Source organism: Microcaecilia unicolor, chromosome 2, assembly GCF_901765095.1.
Source record: "Microcaecilia unicolor chromosome 2, aMicUni1.1, whole genome shotgun sequence".
In the NCBI taxonomy this organism is placed as follows: domain Eukaryota; kingdom Metazoa; phylum Chordata; class Amphibia; order Gymnophiona; family Siphonopidae; genus Microcaecilia; species Microcaecilia unicolor.
In genome coordinates, this window is record NC_044032.1 from 382,409,876 (window position 1) to 382,429,982 (window position 20,107).

At 44.1% G+C, this 20,107-nt stretch overlaps 1 protein-coding gene across 1 annotated transcript in view; it reads left to right on the forward strand.

Annotated features, from left to right (window-relative positions):
• Window positions 1-20,107, forward strand: part of SHROOM3 (shroom family member 3) — a 181,261-nt gene that overhangs the window by 70,806 nt on the left and 90,348 nt on the right. The window contains exon 3 of the mRNA XM_030192131.1: window positions 9,019-9,150. Within this exon, the coding sequence (XP_030047991.1) occupies window positions 9,019-9,150 (132 nt within the window). The remainder of the gene's footprint in view (window positions 1-9,018; window positions 9,151-20,107) is intronic.

Genomic DNA, 20,107 nt, shown 5'->3' on the forward strand with positions numbered 1-20,107 from the left:
CAGAACATCTGCAAAGATATTCTAACCAAACTATACTAGGAAGTCGAAGTTGAAGCCCACCCTGTGATTTTACTCAGCCTTGAAGCAGAGGCCACTCAGTTTACGTGCAAAAAACCTTAATGTAAAATGAAAATAACCTTTTGATTTAATTTTTAAAAAACAAACAAACCTAGAACAATACAAGGTTGCTGGTAAGAGGAAAGACGTAAAGTACATTTTGCCAGGAAAGCTGTTTAAAATAAAAGCTGATTTTCTCTGTGAATCGACCTTATCACGTTTCAGCAAGACCTACTATACCACTCTGTGCTAAACTGTACTGAAAAGCTGCAAAAACAAAAAGTACAGAACACATTTTGACATTCTTGGTGAGACTAGTACGTTCCTGATGCAGAACAAAAATAGGTGAAACGTTACTTTTGAGAAGATTTTGGAATAGATCTTCCTCTTATTTACCCACACCGGGGGCAGAGCTATGTCAAGAATATTCTCCCTATATTTTGGGAGGAAGTTTAGCAAAAGAGAGCCCCAAGTCTCATATTTCTCCTTGGCTTCTGTTTCCCTCATCAGAGACTAGCTTGAAACCCAATACAAAGGGCAGTTTGATGAAAGGTCGGGTCACGGAACTCTCCTGTCATCAGCAGCTCAGATCCTGATCAGTTCTTCCCTGGGTGACCTCCTGCAACTATTGTGGTTTCACCTTGAAAGGCAAGCTGAAAGAGGCATGCGTGGAAATCTCCAATTTATGTGTGTTTATGGGATGGAGAGAGGGATCATAGGGGGGTAATTTCTTTTCTTTTCTTTCTTTCTTTTTTTTTTTAGTGTTTATTAAAATTTCTCATGATAATTCCAAGCAATAATACACTTGTATAGAATTCAAGAGAAAAATATAAACATAGCAAAAATTTAAATCAAAGAATAAACATATTGATAGCATCAGGTCCACAAAATTGAGGGGGGGGGATACAATAAGAAAATCCGTGAGGAAAAAGAAGTCATGTAAATGACCCTAAAAGAGAAAAAAGCAAAACTAAATAGCACTAAATTGTGTATCTATATGCAAAGTTAAACAGCTGATGGCTTCCCTTCAGACTTCCCTCCTTTGCTCCCTGGCCCGCCCTCGTCTGAAGTAAGTAACCTACGTAGATAACTTACGTCAGACGAGGGCGGGCCAAGGATGGCGGGGAGGCCGGTGCTGAAGCTGTCATTTCGATGCAGGGGGAGCGGCAGTGGCGGCAACCACAGGGGGGGGGCTAAGCTGAGCTAAACGCGCTTGTCTTTTTTTGTTGTTTTTAAAGTTCTTGGCATGCGCAGAGCAGCCAGCATAACGCTTGGCTGCTCTGCGCATGCTCCACCGGCCGACTGTTTACCGATGGAATAGAGAATGCAAGTGAGCTACAACGAGCAGCTCATTTGCATTCCTATTCCTTGATGCTTGCCCTTCCCTTAACGATTCGCTAAGGGAATCGGTAAAGGAAGGGCTCTAACGATTTTTTAGTGCATCTGGGCCTAAGACAGTGAAACAGCAAGGCTAGTTCAGTATACATGAATCGCTAATACTGACTGCTTAAAGTGATGCCTAGTGCTACTACATATATATATATATACAGTAGAGTCTCAATTATCCGATGTAAACGGGACCGGCCTATCGTCGGATAACTGAAAAGTCAGATAATACGGAAAACAATGTTTACTAATGTAACCCTGTAGGTTAAAATATCTGGATCAGGTCTGGGTGGTCTGATTCAGGAGGCAGGGCCAGCAGTGACATTGCCATGGCTGAAAGTATCAGGGAGGTCCAGTGGTCCGAGCCCGGGCAGGATCGGGGCTGAAGTGGCTCGCGGTTGAGGGCAAACTGTGCGCTGCGGCACCCTGGTCGCCGCAGGGAATTCTCTGGGGTGCTACAGCAAATTTCAACCTCCCCGCCACCACCCGAACCGCTACTGCAGCAAAAGCGAGTCCCGAAGGCCGTCTGCTCTGTGTCCCCAGAGGAGTGGCCTAGTGGTTAGAGCACCAGTCTTGCAATCCAGAGGTGGCCGCTTCAAATCCCACTGCTGCTCCTTGTCATCTTGGGCAAGTCCCTTAACCCTCCATTGCCTCAGGTACAAACTTAGATTGTGAGCCCTCCTGGGACAGAGAAATATCTAGTGTACCTGAATGTAACTCACCTTGAGCTACTACTAAAAAAGGTATGAGCAAATTTAAATTTAAAAAAAAATCACGGTGTTTGTAATACTGGCTTTTTCTATGTTAAGTTAGCCCTGTGTGAAGCAAAATGCACCACAAAGTACAAAGCAAAAAGTCAAGGATGGTCTAAAATCTTCATGTCAGAAACTGGCTCTAAATCAGGAATTCTTGAAGGGCAGGTCCTAAAACACAAGAGACAGCAGTGTTGTGCACAACAGGGGGTACAGTCCAGACATTTTTCCCCTTGTTTTCTTCTTCACTTTGTTTCAGTTTTCATGCATGCTGGCTCACACTGAAACATTTTAGTGTGTGCTAAATGAAAGAAAACAAAAAGTTTTTGGGGGTGTTTTGTTCTGAAAATGACATGAAACAACAAATGTGATTTTCTGTGTTGTTTCAAAATGAATCACATTCCTTTCACCCAGGCAGGAGAATCAAGGCATGAAGTAGAATTGCAAAATGTGTTTATAAATTACTGTAAACACGCTGCATCACATGTACTGTTTTCAGTCTGTGAAAAGCACCGCACAGCTGAAGTAGATGTATCAGTATTTAGGCTCTTTTTCTTTGTTTGGCAGCTCCCTGTGAATTCAGGATGCAAATGCTTTGTTTACAACTACATGCTCACTGTGAGGTTTCTCACATCAGCAGTGAAAACATCATTGGGCAACTTTCAAAGCTCTTTCTCTCCCTCTCTGGTCCCATTCCATGCTTGCCTTGAGTCAGTTGCTGGTTGGCTCAAGGAACATCGGCTGGTATTAAATACTGATAAAACAGTTGAATGCTGACTCTCTGGCGCTCCTTTGCCACCTCCGTCCCTTGTCACTCTTTTTGGTACAGCTTATCACCCCAGAATCTAGTTTCCGATATTTAGGAGTCATTCTTGACTCCTCTTTCTCTTTTCTACCACACATTTCATATGTAATAAAAATTAGTTTTCTTTTTTTTTTGTCAACTTAATGCTATCCGACATGTTCTTTGATACTTCAGATTTTCATGCACTAATTCTTGCTTTTTTACATCGTGCCTTGAATATTGCAACAGTATATATGCTGCTCTTCCTCACGCCATTCTGCGGAAATTACAAATACAGCTATTAGGTTATTATGTAAGGCTCACTGTTCAGACCATACTTCCTTGTTGTTAAACAAAATATCATTGGTTTCCCGTTGAACAACGAATTATCTATAACAGTGGTTCCCAAACTTTTTCAGTTCACGGCGCCCTTAATGTCCAAGTAATTTTTCATGGCGCCCCTCCCCCGCCACACATTTCTCCCCCACCCTCCCGACCACACATTTCCTTTCAGGTTCTCAGGTCTCCCCTCCCCCCTGCCAGACATTTCCTCTCAGGTCACCCCCCCCCCAACCAACCTCCCCCAGCCCCACATTTCTCTGGCACGCTATAAATCTCATGCAGCATCTCTCCCTTTTTCATCCCTTTCCCCTCTCCATACAGCATCTCTCCCACCCTCCCCCATCCACCCCTTTGTCCAACATTTCTCCCTCTCCCACCACTCTCCATGTAGGATCTCTCCCTCCCCCCTCCACACCTTTGTCCAACATTTCTCTCTTTCTCACCCCTCTCCATGCTGCATCTCCCCCTCCCCCTCCACCTTTATGTCCAAGCATTCTGCCTCTCAATTCTCCCCCCCCCCCCCCCCCCCAGCTCATGGAAAGCTTTTCTGCTTCAATGGGTCCACAGCAGCCATTCACACATGTCATCTGCCTACATGCAGACCCATCAAAATCCGGGGGTTTCCAGGTAATTTTAGCACAACAGTGGTAGCGATTCTCACAGGCTGTCTGCCGCTTCCTGCCCCCAGGGTAGGCAAACAGATTCTGTGAATCGCTACTTTGGACCCGTTGAAGCAGGGGCAGAAGTAGATTGAGTGGGCAGTCACCAAAAGAAAAGTAAAAGAACTTCCCTGGCCCACCCATGACTAAGCAGTATATTACCTTCGTGCTGTTTCAGTCTCCAGCGGTGGCGACCTCGAGATTAACTGTGGGCTGCATGTGGCGTGACGCCCTTAAGTATCAACTCCCCACTCCCCTCGTGACACCCCTGTGAGTTTGCCATGGCATACCAGGGTGCTGCGACGCACAGTTTGAGAAAGGCTGCTCTAGTTTTTTTAAGTCTGTTGGTTGAAGAAGTGATTCAGAATTATACTGCAAATGTTGTAGCTGCACAGATTTTTTTGAGGGTAGTTGCAACAATAAGCAAGAAGGGGTGGATCGATAAGGGTTAAGGATAATGCATTTGATATTCTGCCTTTCTGTGATACAACCAAAGTGGTTTACATATTCAGGTACCTTCTTCTGTTCCTAGTGACCTCACAATCTTTCTTTCTTTCTTTATTTATTTTTTTAGGTAAATCGGTTTGTTAAGCAATAAGTCAAAATGTAAAATTCTTAAAATCCTGAAACTTCATTCTATAAAGTGACCGTCACTTTGCAAATTCAGATTCATTAGTGTCCCCACTTTAACCCTCAAAAGAAAGCAACAGAGAGAAAGCACTGTTTGACAAAAACCAATGTGTAATAACATCAGCGTGTGATTTGCTTCTTTCATCAAAGACGAAAGATTCTATGAAAATTGGCAGAAGATTGTGAGGCTGTAATCTTTAAATGCTGACTCCAGTAACAGGGGATACTGCTTAGTGGAGGGAGAAAGTTCAGTAAATGTTAAAGCACATGCCTAGTTTGTTTATGCCTTAATATAGTCTTGCACAGAGGATCACTCTTTGATTTAATGGGTTTCAGTCTGTCACATTCCAGCTATCTGAAAGAACTGTCCAGCTAGAATCAAAAAATAGGAGGAAATATTTTTTTCACTGAAAGAATAGTTAAGCTCTGGGACTCACTGTCGGAGGACGTGATAACAATGGTTAGCTTATCTTAGACAAGTTCCTGGAGGAAAAATCTATATTTTGTTATTGAGATGGATGTTGGGGGAAGCCCTGGGAATGGGATTGGTATAATGGAATATTGCTACTATTTGGCTTCTGCCAAGTTCTTGTGACCTGGATTGGCCACTGTTGAAAGCAGGATACTGGGCTAGATGGACCATTGGTCTGACCCAGTATGGCCGTTCTTATGTAATGGGGAGGGGAGGCCGCAGGCGCGGAAGACCTAGGTCCACTACATGTAGCAATACAAGTGAAGTGGAGTAGTGTGACCAGCAGGGCCCTTCCAAGAAACACCAGGAGACGGAAAATGTAGTCTACAAATCTTTAATCTTCTAGTACCCAACACGGAACCGTGTTTCGGCTAAGTGCCTGCCTCAGGGGTCTTAGTAAAATAAGTGAAAAATATGTTCCAAATTCTGTTGAAGGTGCTTCGAAAATAAAAAAAACACTTACTATCTTTAAAAAGATGGGAAGTGTGATCTAATGATGAACTTAGTGTTAGTAATCGCTGCTGGAGCAGAAAAACACAACCTTATTAATAATGCTGCAGTTCATCTTGCTGTAGGTTCCTGAGGTTGTGAATACCTCAGATTCTCCCATGTGCTTCACCAGAGCCAGGCCAAGAACAGTGGGTGCCCTAGGAAAACCTTAAAACTTATAAAACTTACTCCCCCCCCCCCCCCCCCCCCAAGATTTTGATGATTAAACTCAACAGTTGACTGACAGGTCTTTGAGTTTGTGTGATTGTCCAGCATCTATTGTTTTCCTTTCAGTGCAGCTGCTTTTTACTGCCCCTCCCCCCATGAAGCTGGTGCCCTAGATGACCAATGGTTGGACTGGTCCTGTGTTTTCTAAAAACTAATATGACTAATTTTCACTACAAAATTATTCAAGAGTGCTTCTTGGTGTCAAACTCCAGCTTTTTTTTCTGTTAACTATGTTCTAGAATGTCATGATTTAGGGCAGCAATAAAGAGTGTCCTCTGTTTCTATCCATCGGTATATAAGGCAGAGATCTGTCAAATTAATGTCATCCAACTATGTGTGCAAATATCAATTAGACAACTGAATCTCCTGTACTGTTTTGTCTTGTTCTGTAGTGTAGCTTGACATGTTGTTGTTTTTTTTCTCACTTAACCCTTTTTGCAGTTGGTTGAGTGGAGGAGTAGCTCAACTATTAGGATCAGTGGGCTGAGAACGAGGGAAGCAAGGATTCAAATTACACTGCAGCTCCTTCGGCAAATAATTAAGCCTCCATTGCCTCAAGTGCAAACTTAAAGGGCAGTTCTGTAACTGGACACAAGCAGTTATGTGCTTGTGTTGCCAAGTGGTGTGTCATTCTATAAGGTAGTGTGTAAGTACTATAGTGTGTAACTACGGGTGGGTGGGTGGAGATACACGTTACAACCATGATATCTAAATGCACTAACGATCCCTTTACAGCCTCGACGCCGTTAAGATTTTCGCAAGATCATAGACTAATAAGTCCATCATTACATAGAACGAGATTCAATTCTACAAGAACAAGAGCTTTTGTTTATTTTGCCCCTTTTCTTTGGAATCAACTTCCAAATTATTTTCGCTGTGAAGAGAATTGTATTAATTTTTAAGATTTTGTTGAAGACATTGTTTTTTAAAGAGGTTTTTAATGTGGAAGGAGATCTTAATGACATTGTGGAATATAAATTTCATGCAGTGTGTTGACTGTAGTGAATGATCGCTGTATCAATGACTATGGGGCTCATTTTCGAAAGAGAAAAACGTCCAAAAAGTGGCATAATGCAGCATTTGGACATTTTTCTCACAAAAACGTCCAAATCAGCATTTTCAAAACCTATTTTTTTTAGATGTTTTTCTATGCTGTTCGTTCGCAGTGCATCCAAATCTCAAGGGGGCATGTCAGGAGCATGTTAAGGGCGTGATTTGGGTGTTTCTAAGACTTGGATGTTTTTCAGCTATAATGGAACAAAACAAAATCATCCAGGACTAAATCTAAGATGTTTTGAGCTAGATCTTTAGAATGAATACGGCACAAAAAGGTGCCCTGACCAGATGACCACTGGAGGGAATCAAGGATGACCTCCCTTACTCACCCAGTGGTCACTGACTCCCTTCCACCCCCCCCCCCCAAAAAAAAAATGTGATTAAAAACATTACTTACCAGCTTCTATGCCAGCCTCAGATGTTATACTCAGGTCCATTAGAGCAGCATGCAGGTCCCTGGAGTAGTCTAGTGGTAGGTGCAGTGCACTGCAGACAGGTGGACCCAGGCTTCTACCTCCCCCTACCTCTTACACTTGTTGTGGAAAACGTGAGCCCTTCCAAACTCACCCAAACCCTACTATACCCACATATAGGTGCCCCCTTCACCCATAAGGGCTATTGTAGTGGTGTACAGTTGAAGGCAGTGGGTTTTGGGGGGCTCAGCAGACAAGATAAGGGAGCAACGGTGAACATTTACAGTAGACAAGATAAGGGAGCAACGGTGAACATTTATATGAAGTCCACTGCAGTGCCCCCTAGGGTGCCCCATTGCTGTCCTGGGATGTCTGGGGGACCAGTCTGCTAAAAATGCTGGCCTCTCCTACATCCCAATGGCTTGATTTTCTACGTTTTTCACTTGGTCAAAAAATGTACAAAGCACAAAACCTTGTTTGAAACGATATTTTCGAAAAAAAGATGTTTTCCTTTTTTCGAAAATGGCCTTCTTTCCTATTCGTATTTTAGACGTTATCTGCAAAACGTTCCAAGTCAGACTTTGACATCATATCGAAAATGCCCCTCCACATGTCTTTTCTATCATACTAGCCGTTGAGCCCGTTAGAACGGGCTAGTATGGGGTTTTGACAAGGCCCTCTCCCCTCCCCTCGCCGCTGCCCCTCCCCTCCCCCCCCCCCCCCCCCCCGGAGTCACCACCACCACCCCTGCACCCGGCCCAGGCCCTCTCTTCGGTATTGAACTTACATCGGTGAAACGCAGGCAGCTCTCAGATCAGCTGAGCTCCCGTCGGCCTTCCTTCTCTGCCTGTGTCCCGCCCTCGTGTGACGTAACGTCAACGAGGGCGGGACAAAGGCAGGGAAGAAAGGACGACGGAAGCTCAGCTGTTCTGCGCGCTGTGTTTCACCGATGTAAGTTCAGTACCGAAGAGAGTGCTCGGGCCGGGTGGAGGGGGGGCGGCGGAGACCTTGGGGGGGGGGGGAGCGGTACGCCGATCTCGGGGGGGAGCGGTAGCGACGTCGGCGGCTTCATGCAGTTTCCCTCTGTCCCACCCCCGTCATCATTTATTGACGCGAGGGCGGGACAGAGAGGGAAGTCTCTACTGCGCATTTGCGAGTGAGTATGGTCACTCACCATTTATATGTTTGATTATGGATTTCTTAGATTATTTTAATTTTGTATATTGTATTTTTACGTTTTTATATTGAATTGTAAACCGCTTTGTTCTACCTAAACGGTATATTCAATTTTAAATAAATATAAATATGTGCCGGAGCACTGGCAGTCCATGGATGTGTCACCAAGCAATGCACTCAACTTATACAATACTATCAGGTACAGTCGATGTGGTGAACTGGCATAAGTAGCTACGCCAAAATTTTGGCATTTCAAAGTGCCTTCACTCTAGTATTCTATAATGAATTAGCTGTGCCCAGATGCCATTATAGAATTGGCCCTCAACATGTGTCATTGTGCTGCCTAAATTGAGGCACCAAGTTATACAATTGACCCTTTAGATTTTAAGACCTCCAGGAACAGGAAAATACCTACTGTACCTGAAAGCTTTGAGCTACTACTGCTAAAGCCACGATCCCTTCCCTTGCATCTTGGTGAGGCATCGGCATCAGCTGCAGGGGAGCGGAAGTACAGCCAGATCTAGAAATTTTGTCCTGATCCTTTATATCCTTGTGTACTTCTGTTCCTACATAGACGAAGTGAACCTCAGGGCCGACCACACTCCTGGCATTCAACCAAATTCGTGGAGAACCATCCCGATCCCAGCATGATGCAAGTATCTCAGGGCACGATCGGCACCCCCTGGCATCAAACCTACCATTCCAGGTGAGTGTGCAATCCATGATAAGTCCACTCCCAATCTTGTAGTTGGTATGATGATTCTGTGAAAAGCATTATTGGGTCAGAGCTGGATTCTTTGCTGGTGGCTTGCTGATAATTTTATTACTTCCCCTTCATATGTGGCAGAGAATTGTTAGGAAAGGAACAGAAAATAAAGCAAAGTATATAATAATGTCTCTTTGTCTCTCTGTGGTGCAACCACACCTTGAATATTGTGTACAATTCTAATTGCCACTTCTCAAAAAGGATATAGCAGAATTAGAAATGGTTCAGTGAAGGGCTACCAGAATGATTAAATGGGATGGACGACTCCCCTATGAAGAAATGTTAAAGAGGTTAGGGCTCTTCAGCTTGGAGAAGAGACGGCTGAGGGGGGGATATGATAGAGGGCTACAATATCCTAAGTGAAATAGAACTGGTAAATGAGAATCAGTTTTGTTTCTCTTTTAAAAAGTACAGAGACTAAGGGACACTCCATGAAGTCACATGGTAATACTTTTAAAACAAACGGGAGAAAATAATTTTTCACTCTACTCAGTTAAGCTCTGTTACTCGTTACCAAAGGATACGATAAAAACAGCTAGCATGGCTTGGTTTTAAAAAGGGTTTGGACAAAGTCCTGGAGGTAAAGTCAATAAACCATTATTAAGGTGGACCAGGGGAATGACACAACTTATCCCTTGGGTAAGTAGCATGGGATCTTGCTACTTTTGGGGATTTTGCCAGGTGCTTGTGACCTTGCTTAACCACTGTTAGAAGCAGGATACTGGGCTAGATAGATCTTTGGTCTGACAGTATGGCATATCTTCTGTCTTATGGAGAAAGTGTTGTAATCATGAAAAGTGAATTACACATAGTCCATAGACAGCCTACATAAGAGGCTTGAGGATGTTGAGCCATTATTCAAACTTTTTTACTTGAGACCCAATAAAAGATAAAATTTGTATTCTTTGGACTCAGGATAAGAAAATCACTTAATCCCGTGGCCCATATAATGGCCCTCATTTTGCAAGCCCTAGTCACATTTGATACGTGCGTAAACCAGCACATAAATGGTTATCTATATAAATAATTCTCACCTCCAGCGTTCTGAACCTCACTGTGTGGCAGGGAAACACTGAAGCCCTGTAGTCTTCTAGGCTGTCAGCACCACTCACTCTCACTCATAGACCCGCCCTCAGCCACTCCCCATCCACACATAATTCACAACCCCAACATTCTAAATGTAAATTTGTAGTTGCAAGATCCCATGAGTGTCTGCCCCGCCCTCGCGTCACAACGTGATGACTTTGAGGGCGGGGTTATGACACTCAGCCAATCGCCAGTTCCACTGCCCTCTGACAGTACCCCCCCCCCCCCCCGACGCACTGCAAGAAACAGCGGCCTACGCAGGGCCTCCACCCCCCCCCCCGACGCACAGCAACAAACACCGAGCTACGCAGGGGGAGGAGTGCCGTCCGAACACCTGATCTGCCGGGACACCGAAGCTGCCGCCCTCCCAAAAAAAAAAAAATACCCACCTGCACCCTCCCGACGCTGCCGTCCTGCGCCCTCCCGACGCTGCCACAGGTAAACCTTGCTAGCGCCCGTTTCATTCCTCAGAGAAACGGGCCTTTTTTACTAGTCTTGCATAAATGTCTAAGTCCCTATTTTACAAAGCCAGGATGTGCACGTCTCAAACCTAAGTGTATGCAAATAAAAAGGGAGTGTGATCTGAGCATATATTGAGCAGGACAAGGATGTGGCGATTTCATAGACATTTATTCCCCATTTCATAAGGGAACTAGGGGCCAGATTCTATAAACAGTACACAGAAATGGACACCAGAAAAGATCAGCGCGCTAAGCGCTATTCTATAAAGAGCATAGATCTCGCGCCTAACTTTGGGTGCCTGGCTGAAACCTGGTGTAAGTGCTGGCGCCCAAGCCGGGCAGGCTGACTCATTATTCTGTATGAATGCGTGCAATTTTTCGGAACACCCCTGACACAGCCATGCCCCTGCCATAATCACGCCCCCTTTTGGGTTGTGCACTATGGGAGTTAGGTGCCCTGCATTACAGAATAGAGCACAGCCAGATGTGCACGCAAAGTTTAATTGTAGCCAATTAACATCAGTAATTGGATGTGGGCGCCCACTTATTGATTGCTAATGGCTCATTAAGCCCAAATTTCGGCACCCAACTTCAGGCACCATATGTAGAATCCAGGGGTAAATGTCTCTGTCCTATGTGATGCCAGTTCTTGTCTTCCGCCTATACCTATACAGTTCAAGGATGGATTACAACAATCAAGAACTGGATCAATCAATCCAGGAATTACAAACAAGCAAAACAAACCAATAAACTAAAACTAAACATTAGATAAACACGCCTTGCCAAATGAAAAAGCTTTTAAATGTTTTCTAAACAGAAGATGAGTACAAGACCTCAAAGACAATGGAAGCTGATTCCACAAATTAAGTAACTGGTATTGAATAGATAGTGTAAGATGTTTAATTGATTTGAAATTCTTAAACACTAGAAATCTTAACTGAAAAAGATTACGAGTATTATATCTGGAGGAAGACCCTTGTAGCAAGGATACTTATTTCCCCAGTAAGAATTTTAAAGGTGGTAATACCTAAATTAAATTGAATTCTCTCAGCAGCTGGTAACCCGTAAAGTTTAGAATAATAAGACTGAAGTGATTCAAATCGAGGTAATCCAAAGATCAGTCTAACAGCAGAATTTTGTACCAGTTGTAAACGGTGAATACGTGATTTAGAACAAATAGCTAGTGTAAGACTATAATAATCCAGTCTAGGAAGAATAAAGACTGGACCAAGATTCTGAAAACCTCTAACCTGAAATATTTTCTAAAAATCCTCAACTTTCTTAGCATTATAATAGAGTGTTTGATGACAAACTGAATATGACATTACATAGACCAGTGTTTTTCAACCAGTGTGCCACAGCTGCTTCGCAGGTGTGCCATGGGAGTTTGGTGTCACTCCAGTTTAAGTTTCTCAATTTTTGATATACTGCCTCTTTTGAAGCACAAATCGAGGTGGTTTACATATGACTATTCAGGTACTTGCACTGTCCCTGGTGGGCTCACAATCTTAAGTATATTGTACCTGGGGCAATGGAGGGTTAAGAGAAAGACAGGGAAGAAGGGGGGAGGAGAGTAACAGAAATTAGATTGGAGATATGAGGGTGTGACCTGCACAAATAGGATGACTTAGCTTGACTACTCACTGGGAAGTAACTAGGTTGAGCTCAGCAGTCACACAGATGCATTCAATTTGCCCAATTTTCTCACACTGACAAAAGTGCAGTACACAAACTCAGTCTTCTATGATATGGAAGAGTAAGGAGTTGGGGAACTGGGCTGTGGATGTCAATTGATAAATTGGAACATATTTCAGCTTTTTGTTATCTGTATACAAATTGAATGCACTTCGACTACTTTTTGAATTGCCATTATATTGCAGAAAATTGGCAGAACAGTTATGAATCACCTAATTTTCAGGGGCATTATCCAGACAGCAGATGCTACGGCCTGAATAAGTGCTGCTACGCAGGGCCATACCCGGATTTTCAGTGGCACGTTCAGAAAATGCTGCTAAAATCTCTGCAGACCACCGCAGCGCTATCCAGACAGGACCAGGAGACCAGCATTATTCAACACTAGTTATCCAGATAACTTAGGACAGAAAATAAATCTGGTGGTTACTGGGCATTATCTGGATAATTGTAGCTCTGCCTGTTACACTCATATATTCAGCAGCGATATCTGGATAACGAAGAAGCAGAGGAGTGGCACTGTATGTGAAAAATAATATCAGAGTGGCTGAAGTGCAGGAAACCTGGGGAAAGGAACAAGCTACACGGATCGCCCTGGAAAGAGAAGATGGAACCTGTATCCACATGGGTGTTATCTACAGACCTCCAGCACAAACAGAGAAGCTGGACAAGGATTAGATCGAAGTAGGAGCGTAGCCAGACACCCAAATTTGGGTGGGCCTGGGCCTAAGATGAGTGGGCAGAAGAACTCCGCCTTGTCCCACAAGTGATTTGGTCTCTCCCTCTCTTGCCTGCATGCCATATGGTCTCTCAAACATCCGCCCTTCGCTGAATACCTTTTAAATAGCAGATTTTCACCAACAGCGAGCAGCAACTAATAGCCTTTCCTCTGATGCAACTTCCTGTTTCCGCATAGGCGGGAATACATCAGAGGGAAGGCCTCAGGGGCCGTGCGAACAGTATGTATCAGTCGCTGCTTGCTGCAGGCAGAGATCTGCTATTTAAAAGATATGCAGGAGGGACAGTTGGGAGTTTTCGGCTGGTGGGGCTTGAGAATCCCTGCCAGCCACATTATAGATGTGCTGCTACTGGGTGGGCCTGAACCCAAAGTGGATGGGCCTGGGCCCACCTGAGCCCACCCTTGGCTACGCCACTGGATCGAAGATATCCATAAGCTTAGAATGAAAGGAGAGGTACTGTTGCTGGGAGATTTCAACTTGCCTGATGTGGATTGGAACCTCCTGTCAGCAGATTCGGAAAGAAGCACAGAGATCGTGGATGCCTGTCAAAGTGCTTTGCTCAGACAAATGGTGACAGAACCCATGAGAGAAGGGTCACCACTGGATGTAGTGCTCTAATGGAGGAAGTGTTTCCAATGTCCGGGTAGGTGCCCACCTAGGCAATAGTGATCATTACACGATATGGTTTGATATCTGCAGTGCACATTGATTACTGTGATGGAATGACTGCTGATAGACACTGGTCCTCTTTTCAAATGCCAACTTGTGACCAGTGGTGTAGCTATGTGGGGCCACGGGGGCCCTGGGCCCCTGTAGATTTGGCCCTGGACCCACCTGCTGACGACCCTATCGACCCCCCTCCCGCCACCAACCCTCCGCTGCCGTATCCGCCGTGCAGGATGTCAGACTCAGAAACAGAACGAAGCCTTGCACGGGAAGAAGAGGACCTCAGCTGGCGGGGGTTGGGGTCCCCCGCCAGCAAAGGAAGGCAGCGGCGGGGGAGAGTTGGTAGCAGGAGCGGGGGTCAAGAGGGTCATCGTTAGGGGGGAGTCAAAGTTGTTGTTGGTGGTGGTGACAGCGGCAGCAGCTGGGGGAGGGGGTCAGCAATGGTGGGGGGGGGGGTCGACGGCGCCAGGGGGAGACCTAAAATTTGGCCCCTCACCTCGGGCTCTGGACCCCCTCCCGCTGAAGTCTGGCTACGCCCCTGCTTGTGACGCAGTCAAACTCTTTCTTTCAAAGTATTCCTCCTCTCACTGCCTCCTTGAAGCTTGCCCTAGTTACCTACTAAAAAATGCACTATTCTGTTTATTGAGCTTCTCAGGGTGCACCTTTCTTTTATGTTTGCCCAGGGCTCTTTCCTGCAGAGAAGGGCTCCATCATATTAACCCCTTTATCTAAGAATTCTTTAGGCCCATTAAGGGGCCCTTTTGCTAAGCTGTGGCAAAAAGTGGCCTGTGCTTTGGGCGCACGCTGGGCCAGTTTTTACCGCGTCTGCAAAAAAGGGCTTTTTTTTTTAATGGGATGGGAAAAGGGCATGCGGTAAAACTGATACCAGCGCACGCGTAAAACCAGCGTGAGCCCTTAATGCCACCCATTGATCTTGCGGTAAGGGCTCATGCGCTCCACGAGCGGTGACTGGTCGGCATGCACCAACTGCCAATTACCGCTGAAAGCGCCGTGCATGGGAGGAAATAAATAAATAAATCATCCAGGCGTTATGGGGATGCAGTAGCCTGGCGGTAATCTCATTTTGGCGCGTGCTGCATGCACGTAGAGCCTAACGCGCCTTTGAAAAAGGGACCCTTTGTGATGTTACTAATTATTTATTTTTATTAATTTATTTATGACATTTATATCCCACATTATCCCGAGTAGAACTCAGGTTCAATGTGGCTTGCATAACAAAACATGAACATGTTCAAAATATATTAACAGAAAGTAAAATACACAGGGCTTTTTTTGAGGGGGTACTTGGGGTACTGAGTACCGGCACCTTTTCCATTGTCTGCTAAAATTGACCCATGGTACCGAAGTTTTAATGAAAGAGCTCAGGCTCTACACACCAATTCTGCCCTTGTCATAGATTCTGTGGCTGGTTGCAGGGGGCCTGGCTATTGTGGGGTGGGTCCCTCAGTGATCACCCCAACCCCTGAAGGGTGGCCTAGCATTTGAGTACTGGCACCTTTTTCTCTGGAAAAAATGCACAGAAAATACATCATATAATGTTAGATCAGTAAAACTTCCGAGTTAGGAGCAGATGTAATTAAATACTTAGTGATTTAAGCTAGATAATTGTAATATGGAGGAAAGGGTAAAGGGCTAGGATTAACTAGGATAGACAGGAGTAGTGGGAGGTAAAAATTAATGCCATTAGTTTATTTGAGAAGAGTGCTTATTTCCTTGAAGGCTATACTGACGAAGTGAATTTTCAGTAGACTTCGGAATAACAAATAATCATCAGTGCATTTGATGGTTTTAGGTAGGGAGTTCCAAATTTTACTCCCTTGATATGAAAAGTTAGCTGTATGGATTGTTTTGTAGGTTACTTTCTTACAGTTCAGGAAATGTAGGATAAGATATTCCCTGGATGATTATAGGCCAGTTGCTTTGATTCTGTTGTTAATCAAGGTGATGGAAGGAATTGTGGGAACCCAACTCACAGATTATCTACCCACTTTTAATTTACTGCACAAATCTCAGTCTGGCTTTCAGCCATGTTACAGTACAGAGACCTTACCACCTTAGTTTTCACCTTTAGAAGAGAGGTTAGTTTTGGAAACGAGATTCTAGTAATGCAGTTTGATATATCCAGTGCATTTAACTTAGTAGATCATGATCTATTATTAAATTTACTGGACCAGTTTGGACTTTCGTGGGAAAGTCCTGCTGTGGTTCCAGGGCTTCCTGAAATTAAGATCTTACAGAATAAAAATGTTGGGTTCCTTTTCTTCACCTTGGTCTCCTGATTGTAGTGTGCTCCAGGGCTCCCCTTTGTCTCCGATTCTGTTTAATGTTATGATAGCCCCTTTAGGAGGGAGGAGGCTTGAGTCCTTGGATTTCCACCCTTTTATTTATGCTGATGATGTCACCATTTACATCCCTTTTAAGTGTGGCATTCATGAGATTCTCAATAAAGTTATATTAGGCCTGGACCCAGTGCAGGCCCGGGCTTCAGAATTTAGGCTAAAGCTAAATCGGGAGGAAACTAAATTCTTAGTTATTGCGAACCCATTTGACCACCATCCTTATAGTTGTTTTCTTGTTGATCATATTTCTTACCCTTTGGATAATGCTCTTAAAATATTAGGGGTCCTTATAGATCACCACCTCACCTTTGAACCTCAGGTATCCTCTTTTATTGTCAGTTCTTTTCGTTCTCTCAGAACAGCTATTTGGAGAGTGATGAAGATAAAGTGAATGAGCTGAACAAATACTTTTCTTCGGTGTTCATGGAAGAAAATCCTGGAGAAGGACCATGCTCGACTGCTGAGGGTATATCTGGGAAGGGAGTGGATATTGCACCATTCACAGAAGAAATCATTTATAAACAACTTGAAAATCTGAAAGTGGACAAAGCCATGAGGCCAGATGGGATACATCCCAGGATATTAAGGGAGCGCAGAGAAGTCCTGGCAGGACCTCATAAGGATTTATTTAATAGATCTTTAGAGACGGGAGAAGGTCCACGAGATTGGAGATGATCAGATGTGGTTCCTCTTCACAAAAGCGGGGACAGGAAATAAGTGAGAAACTACAGGCTGGTAAGCTTCATGTCAATGGTAGGAAAAATAATGGAGTCCCTGATGAAGGAAAAAGATAGTTAACTTTCTAGAATCCAGCGGGTTGCAGAATCCCTGAAAACAAGAAAAATACTGCCACACAAATATGATTGATTTCTTTGACTGGCTGACCAAAGAACTGGATAAAGGACATGTGCTAGAGGTAATCTACTTGAATTTCAGCAAAGCTTTTAATATGGTTCCTCACGGAAGACTCATGAATAAGCTGAAAGGGCTGAACTGTGGTGAACTGGATTGGAAACTGGTTGACTGACAGGCAACAGAGGGTGGTTGTAAATGGAATTTGCTCAGAGGAAAGAAAGGTGAGTAGTGAAGTGCCTCAGGGGTCATTACTGGGGCCAAGTCTGTTTAATATGTTTGTGAGAGACATTGCTGAAGGGTTAGAAGGAAGAGTTTGCCTTTTTGCAGATGATACAAAGATAGCCAAGATATACCCCGAAGGGAGTAGAAACCATGAGAAGAAATCTCCAAAACTTAGAAGAATGGTCAAAGGTCTGGCATGTAAAATTTAATGCAAAGAAGTGCAAAGTGATGAACTTGGGGTGCAAAAATCCAAAGGAGATGTATGAGGTAGGAGAGAGATTGATAAGCACAGCTCAGGAGAGGGACCTTGGGGTGATGGTGTCTGAGGATCTCAAGGTGACAAAACAGTACAACAAGGTGATGGCCACGGCCAGAAGGATGCTGGGCTGCATAGAGAGGAGTATAACCAGCAGAAGGAAGGAGGTGTTGATGCCCCTGAGCAAGTCATTGGTGAGGCCTCACTTGGAGTGTTGTGTTCAGTTTTGGAGGCTGTATCTTGCTAAGGACATAAAAAGACTTGAAGCGGTTCAGAGAAAAGCAATGAAAATGGTATGGCATTTGCGTCACAAGACATTTGAGGAGAGACTTGATGACCTCAACATGTATATCCTGGAGGAAAGGAGAGACAGGGATGATATGATACAGACTTTTCCAGAAATAGGAAGGCGATAGAACTAGAGGACATGAATTGAGGTTGCATGGGGGCCGACTCAGGAATAGCGTCAGGAAGTACTTTCTCACAGGAGCTTTTTCACAGGAGGGTGGTAGATACCTGGAATGCCCTCCCGTGAGAGGTGGTGGAGATGAAAACAGTAATGGAATTCAAAAATGCGTGGGATAAACACAAAGGAACTCTGTATGGAAAGAATGGAATGAAACAAACTTAGCGGTGATTAGAAGGCAACACTAGTAATTGGGAAGCAAAGCCAGTGCTGGGCAGACTTCTACAGTCTGTGCCCTGATCATGGCTGGACAGATTCAGCTTCAGTAGCTGGAGAACAAGCCCAGTGCCGGGCAGACCTCTAAAGTCTGTGCACTGATCGTGGATGGACAGATTTGGATGGGCTGGAGTGGGGCTTCGATGACAGCTCCAGTAGTTCAGGAAGAAAGCCAGACTTCTCTGGTCTGGGCCCTGAAAATAACAAGGACAAATCATGTGTAACATCACATCATACCTTGTGCTATGACTGTGACTTTCCTATTTAGGATACTAATGTAACTGTGCCCGATGCACATGTATAATTTAAGTGTAACACTTACACTAGCCTTATTGAATTTTCCATGTTTGTTTTATTTATTTATTACATTTGTACCCCGTGCTTTCACACATGTTGCAGGCTCAATGCGGCTTACATAGTAAATACAATTACAGAGTCTGGAGAAGAATATTACAATTGTAGTAAACGAGTAGTAGTAAGGTTTGAGAAAATGTAAGTTAGATGTAAATGCAAGCAAAGATGGGATAACAAAAGGAAAAGAGAGCTAGGGAAGGTTAAGGAGTAGGGAGGATGGTAAGGAAACTTTGTTAACTTTGGAAATCCACATTATGATCTGAATAAAGAATTAGCATGCAAGAAGGGCAAGCAGCAACATGTCCAACAGCCACAGTACAGACAGCAAGCTAAGAGGCTGCTGCAAGCCCTGCCAGAAGCATTAGGTCACTGACAGTCCACACGGGGTGAGAAGTTCAAGCCGGGATTTCCTAACTTTAGCATCTGTTTTCTTCTTTAGTGTTAGTTTGGATTTCAGCGAGTCACTTTACACAGCCTGACCCATGGCACATCTGTGTGGGCTGGCTGCTGCTCAGATCCAGTGTCCAGGTACTGCTTTCACCTCTGTGTGCAGCTCTACAACCAACGGAAGGCTGGAATCGGCTATATCAAAGGGATCAATGTCTCTCCATCCGTGGGCACAATCACTTTCAAAAGCGCACAACTATGGAACGGACTCCCAAGTACAGTGAAAACAATCCATGACCACCTAAATTTCAGAAAATCACTCAAGACTCACCTATTAAAAAAAGCCTATCCCAATGATCCAACATAAAACCCCAGCACCCAGCGACACAACATAACTAATGATCGTACTGGACAATTTATAATCTTCACCTCTTTCGACCCCTTGATACTTGATCCAAACCTACCTCCTGTTCACAACATAACTTTGTATCTGTTACCAACCGAACTGGCAACAGCCTATACGGTACCATGTAAGCCACATTGAGCCTGCAAATAGGTGGGAAAATGTGGGGTACAAATATAACAAATAAATAAATAAATAAAACAGGGATACAAACAGGCTCATTTTCGAAAGAGATGGACGTCCAAAAAGTGACATAAATCGGCATTTGTAGGTCCGTCTCACAGAAACGTCCAAATCAGTATAATCGAAACCTCATTTTGGACGTCTTTCTTTGAAGTCCGTCAGAAGGATGTCCAAATCTCAAGGGGGCGTATCAGGGGCGTGTTCATGGCGGGACTTGGGTGTTCCTAAGACTTGGACATCTTTCAGCCATAATGGAACAAAGCAAAAACGTCCAGCACTAAAACTTAGACGTTTTGAACTAGACATGTTTTTCTTACGAATAAGACACAAAAAAGCGTCACAAATTTATTTATTTTATTTATTTATTACTACTTGACATTTCTAAAGCGCTACTAGGGTTACGCAGCACTGTACAATTTAACATAGAAGGACAGTCCCTGCTCAAAGGAGCTTACAATCTAAAGGACAAATGTACAGTCAGTCAAATAGGGGCAGTCTAGATTTCTTGAAAGGTATAAAGGTTAGGTGCCGAAAGCAACATTGAAGAGGT